Source organism: Dipodomys spectabilis, unplaced genomic scaffold, assembly GCF_019054845.1.
Source record: "Dipodomys spectabilis isolate Male_0828 unplaced genomic scaffold, ASM1905484v1 ptg000140l, whole genome shotgun sequence".
In the NCBI taxonomy this organism is placed as follows: Eukaryota; Metazoa; Chordata; class Mammalia; order Rodentia; family Heteromyidae; genus Dipodomys; species Dipodomys spectabilis.
In genome coordinates, this window is record NW_024870817.1 from 16105739 (window position 1) to 16119771 (window position 14033).

Consider the following 14033-nt stretch of genomic DNA (forward strand, 5'->3'; position numbering starts at 1 on the left):
TTAATACTAGTCAAATGCTGTATACCAACTTAGACACCTTACAAGAGCAGAAAATTTCCTAGTTTTCTACTTCCAACCATCATCTCCAATACCAAGAGCAAATATAAGTTGCCAACGGTGTAGGACCACTTGATTTTGGCAGAGGTACATAGGCCTATGTATCTTGATCTTTATCAAAAAAGGAAAATAATAAAGAACAAGATTATTACGTATGGCCAGGAACAATAGCTCACATCTATAATGCCAACTGTTGAGGGAGGCATAGGTAGAAGGATCAGGGGCTCAGGTACACCCCAGGCAAAAGCACTTGAATCTATCTGGAAAATAACTAAAAAAAAAAAGGACTGGAGGGAAGTATGACTCAAGTTGTAGAGCCTAGTAAGCCTGAGGCCCAGGTTCAAAATCCAAACCACCAAACACAAAACAAAAAAAAAATTATTATATTTGGAAAAATCGGAAATATGTAAACATAATCTATTCCATTTGCTTGCATTATCTGACTTCTGCATTTTAAATAGAATTTGAAACTGCAACTATGGAGAAGAGACTTCAAAGTAACACAAATATGTTTAGTCTTATTAAATGGGTCTCTTAGAAGCCATCTATAGGACAACAAGAAAAATAAACTAGAAAATTACCACATATATTCTACTTAAGGAATTATAAAGAACGGAGTTAATTATAAATAGAATATTCATTTTAAAGTTCTAATGGTTATAAAATAAGCAAGTATGAGGCAAGCCTTGAGTCCTATCCGTAAATAGATAGGATGGTTAAGAAAAAAAAAAATACACTGAAAGATTACCAGAAGATAATCTATTAAAATAGACTGAACAAGATAGAATGAGTAAGATATTTTTTAAAAATTCATATACATAAACCCAATCTAAAATGATCATGAATGCCTTCAGCTGAAGAGCTGAGGGATAGCGCTCAAGCCCAGAGTTCAAGCCCCACGACCCACAAAAAACAAACAAAACAAAACAAATAAAATGATCATGAAAAGTTAACCACTGTAGAGGTGCATACCTATAATCCCAGCACCTGAGAAGTAGAAATAGGAGGACCAAAAGCTTGAAGCTAACCAAAAGCTTGAAGTTAACCTGGACTACACAGTGAAACTTTGTTATAAAAATGAAACAAAACAAACAAACAAAAAAGGACAAAAAAGATTATGAAAAAAAATCCCTTGCTAAAAATATTAAAGTTCTCAAAGGAAAATGAAAAAAAAACCAAAAACCTGAATTTGTGGCTCAATCCTAGCTATTCAAGAGGTTGAGATCTGAGGATCTTGTGTCAAAGCTAGCTTGGAGCAGGAAAGTTCGTGAGAGTTTTATCTCCATTAACTACTAAAAAAGCCAGAAGTGCAGATGTGGCTCAAGTATAGACAACTAGCCTCTAGAAAAACATTAAAACTTAGAGACAGTGCCCAGGCTCTGAATTCAAACCCCAGGAACAGCTCTTCCCCCACCCCTAAAAATCAAACATGTGGCCACAAAAATAAACAAAAAAAAAAAAACAAGGACTATTACAAATAATCAATAAAAGACTAAAAGAAAATGTAAAGAATTAAGAATTATGATGTATTTATTGTTACTAATACTGCATTTAACAGAAAATCTTTAGTAATAGGAGAAGTGCATACAAGTATAGGCCACAATTTACTTAAGACTTCATTATTAGGTCCTTAAAAACTTCTACACATCAATTCTCTAAGTCAATGTTTTGTTTTTTTTAATTAACTGTATGTCAGTCCAAAAAAACTTTTAAAATCTTATTGGCTAGTTTTTAAATTAGTAGTTTTACAGTATTTTACTTTCCTTTTAATAATTAACATAAACTCACATTTTGCCTTCATGTGGATCTTCTTCCCGGCCCTAAAGGGAGGACATTAAGACAATATTTTATATAATTAACTATTAATCTACTTTACTTAAAATTCACAAGTCATATCTTGAAACATATCTCTACAATGTTCTTCATATCTATGTATACAGTAATTTTTAAAACTATTAAGAAAGCTACAGTACAATTAACTTCAATGTCTATTATTTCCAACTGAATTCATTAGTTTGAACTATAGCTTTGCACTAAGAAAAATGAAACCAAATAAAATTTTGACATCAAGCCTTTACTACTTATGTTGCCTACAGAAACTCATTTTGCAACCAAAATCCTTTATCATAGTTCTTAAAAATACATTTCCTATCTTATAATAGCAATTCCCTAGATATCAATATCATAATACAACTATCTACTGTGTCCCTAATCTACATCATCTTACCACTGGAGCTTGATTTTTATCTCTGTTCTTATTATAACACTCACTACTATTTATCATCTAGACAGAATCCACTTCAAATGCTACTTTGCATTAAAACATCTTGAGACCCTAAAACATGAATATCGACTTAGCACTGAGTATGAAGGACACTTTCTTTTTATCATCTTTTGAACTTTAGCTTATTATACTTTGTACCCCATTTTTTAGGATGCACTAATGTTATTTGACAATAAAGTCTATCTTAGGGTCTAAGCCATTCTTTATTAAACACCTACCACTAATACCACCATAAGCACCAGAACAAGGCTAAGTACATGATTTTTACCAAGTATCTGTTCAACTATATTCCTAGTACCTAGCACTGACATTTAAATGAATAAATAAAAAAAGAATAGAATAAAATAAGAATACATAGCTATGTACTATGACCATATAAAATGATGCTAAGTGAAATGAACTCCAAGACATGGACACAGGAGGTTTTTCTTTGTTGTTGTTGTTCTCAATATACTATGTGATTTCTTGTTTCTTTTGTATTTTTTTTCACCTATGATTTATCCCCTGTTGTCACTGCATTTGATTTTGGCAACCTGGGTATTGTATATGCATTTATCTGAATTAGAGAAGGGAAGGGGAGCAACAGAATGGTGAAACAAAGGATAAGGGGGAACCAATGCAACTTGCAATACTCACAAGAGTATTGTGAGAAATGATCTGTATAGCTAGGGGGGTGAGGTGAAGCAAAGTGGGAGAAAAATGAGGAAAGGGTTAACAAGTTGGACAAGAAACATACTTAGTACATTATTTATGAAACCATATATCACCTTGACAATAATTTAAAAAAAAACAAGAATACAAAAATAACCCACCTATATGTGGATTTACTTCTTGAAATTTAGTCCTTAGTCATCAAATACCCAGTCAGACTAAGATCAAAATTCCCCAAAAGCCTGCTGCTAACAGAAATAACTACAAATGAAAAGCATTATCATTGCTCTCTGGTAGAAGACATTTATATAATAAATTAATTTTCTAAAGTATAATGAAATGTAGAAAAACAAAGTATGAGAATCTAAAAAGGCATAAAATCTCTGTGAAAGGAGGGGTGACATCTGAAATGAGCTAACAATTTAATTTTACAAGGCAGGAGTATGTGAACGAAGAGGAAAAGGAAACAGTATAGGTATTAAGGCATTCATCTATACAACACTCCTTAAAATGCATATATTCAAAAAGAAGGTTCTGATTAAGAATTACCTCTCTGTAACTGATTTACTCTTCTAACTTTTTGCCATTCATCTAATCTTGCCCCTGTTGTTCAACTATTTAAATATTCCAACTAAAGTTGAACAATGACATTTACTCAATGCCTACTAATGCACAGCACTAGTCTAGGCAATGAGGATACATCAGTTAATCAAAACAAAAAACCTTCCTCGTCAGAGTACACTGAGCAGGTAAAACACAAAACCAATGTGCTTGGAGAATAGTAATTCTTTTAGAGAAAGAAATTCCTTAAATCCCCCTATTACACAAATGACTGAAATATCTTCACTCCCTTTCTAGATAATGTCCAAGTGGCTTTTCAATATATGCAGAATCATTAATTTCCAATGAAGACATTTTGAAAACTCATTCAAAACATTAGATTAAAAAATGATTGATGAAATGGTGCTACAGCTCAAGTTGTAGAGGCTGGCCTTGAGCTGAAAAGCTGAGGGACAGTGCCCAGGCCCAGAGTTCAAGCCCCAATACTGACAAAAAAAAAAAATAAAGAGTTATAATTTTAAATCGAAATGATTCCAGTATTAATTTGCAAATTTATTCACACTAGGTTTAACTCTTCTTTTTTTCTTCCCTGTAGGTAGGTAATGTCTCCTTATCCTACCCTAGGCAATTATTTATCACTTTTACTTACCCTTAAGTTTTTTTTTTTTTAATTTGACCCATAATTCCAAGAATTTAAGAAAAGTTAATTGCTTAAAATAATCAGGACAGGGAAGAGGGCAGACAGTATAGATAGTATGAGAAGAAAATTTAATAATGGAATAGATATCTCCAACTGCAGAACATAGAATGCTATTATAAGAATTCAACGTTCTGCAAAGCATGACTGGCTCACACCTGTAATCCTAGCTACTCAGAAGGATGAGAAACTAAGGATTGAAATTCAAAACCAGTCCAGGCAGGAAAGTCAGTGACACTCTTCACTCTCATCTCCAATTAAGCAGCAAAGAAGCCAAAAGTAGAGCTATGGTTTAAGTGGTAGAGTGCTAATCCTAAGCCAAAAAAGCTCAGGGACAGCACCCAGGTCCTAAGCACAGGCATAGGAACCAACATACAAACACAGAGACACACACAGACACACAGACACACAGACACACACACACACACACACACACACACACACACAAATTAAGAGTTCTAATCTCAGCTCTTTAACTAAGTATGTAGAATGTATGTTTACCACTGTGAATCAAGATTTGGCTGTCAGAATAGGGGGAACAGACTTAGTAGAAAAATATTCTCTACTGAAGTCTTTCTAGAATAATAGTCAAAATACAGGTTTCATCATATTACCAGGTTCATGGCACAATTTTAAAAAAGGAACTTTGAATATTACAAAGGACACAGCCATTCTATCCTAAAAGACCAATATAAACCAGAAGAATTAACTCTAAACTTATATTTGGACTTAAGTTCAAATTATTTTAGTGATATTGAGTATTGACACTGAGACACAAATATTCCTTAGATGTTGACCTAATATCAAACAATAAACCTGTGTGGCTACTAACACTACATAGTCAACAATAATATAACATGTATGACAAAGAAAAATGGAATATTAAAACTATAGAACCATATGAAATGCATTGTATAGATCTTTTCCAAGACTGTTAGAAACTAATACATATATTAGGAAAATAAAGAATCTGAAGACAAACATATTTAACCACTTGATATTACAGGATTAGTCTGAATTTCTCCTATAAGAAAGATTAAGAGGGCACACATAGGACTAAAACAAACTCAAATATTAAGACATTCCTAATTCACTGTAAAGTCATAAAAACTTTTTGAAAATGCAAAGCTACCTATTAAAACTTGATAACTTATTTATTTCCTTTATAAATAAGTATTCACATTTTAATGAAAAATTCCTTGTATTTATGAATTAGTCTTTCACAAAATAAATATATTCAGTGCTAATTACCCAAAGTCTAATTACCCAAATTTTCATAAAATGTTTAGATTCTGGAATTTATATAAAAAAAAAATAATGAAACTTACCACCTCTTCTACTAGGTCTTCAACAATAAGGCCTTGTTCATCAGTTCTGAGATTCGTAACCCACATCCATCCATCTTCCAATTCATTGTGAACAATGAACATATCTCCTTTTAAAAAACTAAAATAGCAAATATGACATCGTTAGAAATTTCAATTATGTACATTTTAGTACTTATACACTGCAACATAGGATAGTATGATACTGAGAAAATTAAAGTATTAGATTTACGAAAACCTATCCTGTTTCTAGTACTATCTATGACACATAATCTAAAAGATTATCTATATTCTATTATATATCTTAAATTTCTTACGTAAAATAGACTTACTAAGTGTAGCTTACCTACCTACATTGCTGGAATCTTTTTAGATTTAAAGAACTTTTATAAGCAGTAGTTATATATTACAAGTATTGGGTACAAAGCTGAGAAAACTGAATGGAAAATTTTTGTTTCAGTGTTATTGCATGTTCATATGTAGGTCAGATATAAAATAAAGAATATATTTAATGAACACACTATAGGTACACAAAGAGTTAATTCAGAAAAATGTGCAATTAGTTTTATTAAGTAGGTACTTATATCAATTAATATTTCCCTTATAAACAAATGTTAAGGCTTATTGGTACTAATGTGTATTACTAGAAAGGCAACATGCTTTCATCTTCATCTATTTCAGAGTCAGAAGTATAATACATAACCTAGGTTCTTTTTATATAAATGTTTTTGCTTAAAATACAGAAAAATACCTCATTTCATACAAATATATAGATATGAAAGCAATAAGTTTATTTATTGCCTTTTCAGCTAATTACTTGTATTATACCAAAATCTCCAAAAGTAACCCTTTCTTGAAGGCTGTAATATAGTATCAAGGAACTTTCTGTATATATTCTACTAGTCTACTTTGTACTTTCCTGCATCTTTTTTCCAAGCATAATTTGTAATATCATGCTTTGATCATTCAGAACATAGTGATACACAAATTTTATACTATCAAGCACTCATATCACCACATATTTTACTAGAAAAGTCATTATTTATGAAGCTGTTGAACTCAGATGGGCAATACAAGCTTTCTAAAAATTCTTTAACTGGTAAAAAAAAAAATCTTTCAGTTGATTTTCTTTGAAGTAGTGGTTTTACTTTATTAACTTTTTGAATACAGGTACAAAATTCAAGTCCAAATAACTATAGTTGGCTTACCATTCTCTCAAGAAAAAATGGTATACATATAAGTAACAGCTAGTTTAGCTTTTAATTTTTTTTAGTTTAGCTTTTAACTTTTTCTAAAACTTTGGTATACAAGGTAAGTTGAGTTTGTGTTGTTAGTCTTGCTGTTGTTGAGATAATCTCACAATGTAGCCTGAGGCTGGCTTTGAACTCAAAACCATCCTGCCTCAGCCTTGTGGGTGCTAAAATTACAGATGTGTACAGCTATATACAAAATGTTTTATCTTCCCAGTTATTAGAGAAAATGCTGAAAAGATGTACAAAGGCTGAAATTTAATAAAATACTTTCGTTGCCTCATCAAAAACATTAAGTGAAGATCTTTTTGATAACTGTGTATCACTGAAAACTACTATATACTTTAGTGTTACTGCCTTGATTTCTAAGGCACCAACAGTTTTACTGTGGCTTTTACACTATCATTAGGAAATCAAAATGAACAAAAAACAGAGAAAATAATGTCTATGAAAATTTTGACCTTATGGATTGTGGTAACTTATTTTATGTATCATATTGACTGGGCTTCAGGGTGCCCATGTTAGATGCTATTTCTTATTTTTCTGCAAAGATGTTTCTGGATGAAATTAAAATCTGAATCAATAAACTACCATAAAGTATGTTGTGGTCCTCAAGGTGGGTGCCATTATCCAATCCATTGAGTGTCCTAACAGAAAAAAAAAAGGGAAAAGGAGTACCTTTTCTCTCTTTCCTTCCCTTCTAGCATTGGCTGATATGGAGCATTTCCTCTCATCTTCTCCTGCCCTGAGACTGTGAGTTCCAGTAATTCCCATAGTTTTCTGGCATTTAAACCTGGACTAAATTATACAAGCTTTCCTGGGTCTGCACAGATTGTCTCATTCTCCATAATTGTGGGAAGCAATGTCTCATAATAAATCCTCTTCTCTGAAGAGCCTGGCTAATATATAGAACATCTGAATGGATGACAAGGATCACTGACATTATGCTGAACACACTTTGAGAACTACTGTCCTACATGATGCCCAAGAATTACAAATTACCTAAAACTAATAAATTTGTAGTTAACACTATTCTCATTTATTAAACGTAACTCTTCCTCATTTTTCTACTCCCTTCCTAAGTTAAATGGCAAACGTCTGCCAAAGAGAGTAAAACAATAAATAGGGCTTTTTAGTACACATCTACAATCCCAGCTATTAGGAAGGCAGGGATCAGGAGGATCACACTTGGAGACCAGGCCAGATAAAAAGTTAGCAGGACCTCATTTCAATCTAGTAAGTGGAGCAAGGTGACACAAAAACAGTCATCCTCCTCTGTGGTAAACATAGGTAGGGTTATGATCTGAGTCTAGCACTAGATAAAAATGATAAAACTCCAGCTTAACATAACCAAAGCAAAGAAGGCTAGGGATATGTGACTCAAGGAATAGAGTACCTGCCTAGCAAGTATGAGGCCCTGTGAGTTCAAACCCAAGCGTACCAAAAAACTTAAAATCCTGAAATACAGATTACTGAATTTCTGTTTTCTTAATAGTATTATTTAAATGTTTTTGGCCACATTTTTAAGTGCTACTACTGATTTCAAAGAGAAATTAATCACAAATCTTCCTGAAGTACATTTAAATTAAAAAAAGTTTCTACTGAAAAATCAGGTACGTTCAGATGGTAAGGCTGTACACAAAGATAATCAATTTGCATAATGGTATATATGAAAATAAAGTACCACATAATATATTCTGTAATATTTTTTAAATTTAAACTTATCCATCTATTACATAACACAAACATTTAACTATCATTTATAGCTGAGGAATAAATGTCATGAAGTAATAATTTTTTTTTTCTGTCTATCAGCGGGCTTGAACTCTGGGCTTGGGCGCTGTCCCTGAGCTCTTTAGCTCAAGGAGAGCACTCTACCAGTTGAAACACTGTGCTACTTCCAGTTTTCTGGTGGTTAATTGAAGATAAGAGTCTCATGGACTTTCCTGCCCAGGCTACTTCGAACTGTGATCCTCAGATCTCAGCCTCCTGAGTAGCTTGGATTACAGGCGTGAGATACTGGCACCCAGCTAATATTTTTTAGTACATAGATTGTAAGAGGTCTGCCTTTCCATTGCCAAAGCTATTATAATAAAAGGTATTATTTCTCCTGACACTTTCAATGTAGTCACCCTAATCCAAATCATTAGCATAAAAGATAAGCCATCCTAGGAACATGGTTCAACAGATCCAATAGTAGAGGCACTGTTAAAAAGATTGTTATAGACTATTTCTGCAAATCCCCAACCTTTACTACTACAAGAGCAGTCAGCTGCATCTACAAAGTCTAACTTTATCAAATGCCTATGCAGAGAAAATACTATGAAATACCTTATTTCATCAGTGTCCGGTACTTTTGTGTAGGGTAGAATGGCTCGAACACGCCTTCTATCTTCTACTGGCTAGAAACCATTAAAAAATATTTTAAATGCATAGTCTTTCTTGCAAAGTCAAAATGAAGTATTTCTATACAAGGTTAAATCCAACCAAAAAGAAATCGGTATTACAGATCTACAGAATCATTTGAATTAACCTCTTTTAAGCCTCTATCCAAAGGTTTGAAATGTTTGATATTTTTCTTATGTTTTTATAGATATCCTTTTAAAAGTGTAATTTGCTTTTTTAAAAAACTTTTCTGCCTACTGGGGCTTGAATTCAGGGCCTTGAGCTTGTGAGGCAGGTGCTCTACCACTTGAGCCATAAGTACAGGCCTGTTTTTGTTACTTATTTTCAGGATAGGGTCTCAGGAACTTCTCTGCCTTGATTGGCCTCAAACTGAGGTCCTTCCATTCTCAGCCTTGTGAGTTGCCAGAATTAGAGGTGAAAGACACCGTAACATACTATCATTTTTCAGAGAGTATGAATGATTACATAATTATACATAAATTATATAGTACATACTACTGAACATTCTGATGATATAGAAACATTTGTATTTCTGTAATAATTTCATAATTAGCCCTATGAACTCAGTATTTCTTATTCATTCAAAAATTATTTTAAAATAATAAATAATTGTTCAGAAATGATTTTTAAGTCTAGTTAATTGCAAAATTAGATAGAAAAATACATTTTATAAGTCAGTTTGTTCACATAGCAATTAATATTCAATTAAATACTTGTTGAATTAAAATATAAGAAATTAAGTAGGAAACAAACAAATACCATGGTGAAATAACAGAATTTGGAAGATAAAATTTTACTTGCCTCCGGAGGTGCAACTGGATAAAGTAATTTTTCTCCTTTAAGCAAACAAGAAACATGACTGTAATAACCTATTAGGTCTGACAGTGAAGAAAACCGTCTTCCTCCAATGTAGTAATCTCCACACATGGCAATAATCCTATAAGGAAAAGGAAAAAATAACAGCGTAACAAAAATCTTCATAATCATTTTTATCTTGAGGGGTGCAGGTACTAGAGTTTCAACTCAGGGCCTCGTGCCTTTGCTTAGCTTTTTTGTTCAAGACTGGCACTCTATCACTTGAAACAAACTTCTACTTCAGGTTTTTTAAGTTAACTGGATATATAAGAGTCTCACAGATTTGTCTGTCTGGGCTGGCTTCAAATAGCAATCCTCAGATATTAGCCTTCTATTTGGCAAGGATTAGAGGCATGAGCTACCAATGGCCAACATAGAACCATTTTTAAGTACACCATTAAACCTAGATCTTTGTTCAGTGTCAGTAAGTAGTCTACCAATAAAGCTTGATCCTTAAGCCCTACAGTCAATTCCAAAACAAAATTTCATAAAGAAACTATAAATCTACAAATTTCATACAATTTTTATTTTAAATTTATCCTTGTTTTTTTTCTTTTAAAAATCACTTATTAGTGTTTTCTTCATAGGCAAACTACTTGCTGTTATTTCAAGTTATGTGCATTTGATTTGAAATATATTAGACTTATAAACACATTTTCAGAAACCTACATTTATTATGCATTTTTCTAGTATATGCAATTATTCTCACTCTAAAAATAGTTTATAGCTTTCTTGAAATATAATAATTTAACACAATACTGTTAAATTATCTTATCAATTATTAAATTATATCATTAAATTGTATTACATAAAAGTATATTTCATATAAATGTTATATTGTGTAAAGTGTTACAGCATTTTTAAAGCTTATTGTTACTATCTAAAATCAAAGGTTCAAGAACACTTTATCAATTAACATTAAAGGATCTAGATGGTGTTTCTTTCCAATTCCTCCCACTAAAGAATTCAATAATATGTGTAAGTACATCTGTATATACAAATTTTGACATCACTTCAAAATCTACCCATCTGTTTCACTGAAAGGCATGTGTACAGTTTCAGAATAGTGAAGTAAAAGTGAATTAAAAGGCACAAATCTCTGGAGTTAAACAATGTTTGCTGTATTTTCTGTTACTGAGTAGTTGAAGTCTGAATTTCTTACATTTTAAACTTTTGAAAGTTTCTTTACAATTCTCTTTTTGCCAGTCCTGGGGCTCAAACTCAGGGCCTGGGCATTGTCCCTGAGCTTCTTTTGCTCAAGGCTAGCACTCTACCACTTGAGCCACAGCATTACTTCTGGCTTTTTCTGTTTATATGGTACTGAGGAATTGAACTCAGGGCTTCATGCATGCTAGGAAAATTCTTTATACTTTAAAAGTGATAAATATGTTTGAGAACTAGAATAGTAAAGACCAACAGTAAAGTTTTCATGCAAAAAAACTGAAACATTCAATATGTAACACTAACTCATTTAAATGATTAAGTGAAATCCAGTTTCTTTCTCTAGTATTTAAATGTCACTGTCATTAACTTTTGTGAAAGCATAATCCAAACAGCTATACTAAATAATCTCAGAACAAAAATACTTACCTGAAATGGCTGACAACATTTGTCTGGCTAAGAAACGAAAGTACAAAGGACCCCGGCCTCCGATCACTCTCTCTTATAAGGTAGCTACCAGACTTCCCTGCCTGCCTGAGGCGTTCTTCTGCTATAGTTCTATCAAGTTTTCCATGATACCACCTAGGGACAGAGAGATAAAAGATTAAAATATAAGCAGCAACCATAAAATTACTAGGTTGATTGAAACATACAAGAAGCTTTCAATACCTACATGTAATTTACACATTGATATTTGATTCTGAATCAAAATTATAGCACACTTGGGTTTTTTTACCCTCTTCTTAGTCTCTCTTAAAAATGTTCCTCTACTGTTTTTAATTATTAAAGAAGATATGAGTAAGATGGATATACAGAAACAATTCATGTACAGTTCTAGCCAACATGTGACCAAAAAAGCACACAAAACCCATGAGAAAATAAAATCTGGTCTCATTTTATTGTTTGTACCCTGAACTAGTGAAATAAAATAAAGTTGTCTAAAATGCTAGTATTTAGTTCTTTTCAACAAGATCTCCAGAAGAGAACAAAAATTCTTCAGGAATAGTCCCCAATTTGTAGAAAATTGGTGAAATGTTCTTTTAGAAATCATTTAAAATAATGTTCCTAAGGGCTCAAGGAATGACTCAAGTGTAGAACACTGGTTTAGCAAGCAAAAGGTCCTCAGTTCAAACCACAGTCCTGCTTAAAAAATAAGCAAACAGCTAGGAGCTGGTGGTGGCTCACACCTGTAATCCTAGCCAACCAAGAGGCTGAGATGTGAGGATCAGGATTCCAAGTAAGCTTGGGTAGAAAAGTCTTGTGAGATTCTTACCTCCAATTAAGTACCAAAAAACTAACAGTGGAGCTGTAGCTCAAAGTGGTTGAACACTAGCCTTAAGCACAAAAATTCAGGAACAGTGCCCAGGCCTGAGTTCAAGCTCCACAACCACAACAATCAACAAGGTTCAGTAAGAAATTGAGCAAAGAGATAGAAATCATAAAAATAAACCAATTAAAATTTGGGGAGGTAAAACCTTCAAACATTGAGATAAAAAAGTAAAACATTACATCAAGCAGAAGAAAAAACTTCAGTTCATGAAAACCAGTGCAAAGTATCTGCACAATCAAACAAAACAAATTATTTTAAGGATGAAAAAAGCATATTAAGCCTAAAGGAATTCCAAAAAATAAATAAGGCAATAAAAATTTATTTCTTAAAATAATAGATGAAAGCTTCCCAAACCTTCAAAAAGATATGGACGGGACTGGGAAGGTGGCTCAGTGGTAGAGCACTTGCCTTGCATGCGAGGCCCTGGGTTCAATTCCTCAGCACCACATAAGAAAAAAGCCGGAAGTGGCGCTGTGGCTCAAGTGGTAGAGTGCTAGCCTTGAGCTGAAGAGCTGAGGGACAGCGCCCAGGCCCAGAGTTCAGGCCCCATGACAGGACCCCCCCACACACACAAAAAAAAGATATGACAACTAGACCTAAGAACTTTAAATAACCCCAAACTAAATTTGACCCAAACAGACCTACTACAGAAGCCAAAATGTCAAAAATAATTAAGACAGAGAAAATCCTAAAAGCAGCAAGAGAAAAATCAAGTCACATGAAAACAATTATAGTAAATTTCTCAGAAGTCTCTAGAAGAAAATGTGGTATAATAAAAACTTGCAGAAAAAAAACCTTCCAACTAAATCCTTCAATACTGAAGAACAAATACACTCTCCCCAGTTAGCACAAATTGCTTATCACCAGCAGACTATTCTTGTAAAGAGCTGACAGTCCTATGGAAGAAATAAAAGGTTAACTACTATTATCAAGTCACACGAATATACAAGAGTCATTAAACAGATAAACAAAGGCAAAGGAAAGAGAATCAGAGCATGGCATGTCAGAAAACTGCCAAATCACAAAAGTAAAAAATAAAAAGTGGGAAGGAACAAAAAAATATACAAAGCAAGAAGAAAATCACTAACATAATTACAGAAGAAGTTCATTGTTGTTAATACGCTTAGATATATATAGATATATATAGAGAGAGATATGACATAGGCTGGCTGAATAAAAAAAAACTAGACAACTATATAATGCCTACCAATAATCAACTTCACTGGTAAAGATACTCAATAATTCAATATAAACAGAAAAAAAATGAGAAGTAGCAACTCATAAACTTAAAAAAATACCATAAAAGGAAAAGAGGTCAGTTTATATTGATAAAAAGATCATTTCAACAAGATGATATAACAATTTTAAAGTACATACAAAATCCAACACAGGATGTCTTCCCCTTGCACAAATACATAAAGCAAGTATCACTAAATCTTTTTGAGTTACTAAGGTA

General features: G+C 32.8%; 1 protein-coding gene across 2 annotated transcripts in view; it reads right to left on the reverse strand.

Annotated features, from left to right (window-relative positions):
• Rasa1 (RAS p21 protein activator 1) overlaps positions 1 to 14033 on the reverse strand; it is a 70316-nt gene that overhangs the window by 39866 nt on the left and 16417 nt on the right. For both annotated transcript variants that reach the window (XM_042690726.1, XM_042690725.1), the window contains 5 exons: positions 11677 to 11829; positions 10033 to 10168; positions 9157 to 9227; positions 5579 to 5696; positions 1846 to 1877 (listed from right to left, as the gene is read on the reverse strand). In XM_042690726.1, the coding sequence (XP_042546660.1) occupies positions 1846 to 1877; positions 5579 to 5696; positions 9157 to 9227; positions 10033 to 10168; positions 11677 to 11829 (510 nt within the window). The remainder of the gene's footprint in view (positions 1 to 1845; positions 1878 to 5578; positions 5697 to 9156; positions 9228 to 10032; positions 10169 to 11676; positions 11830 to 14033) is intronic.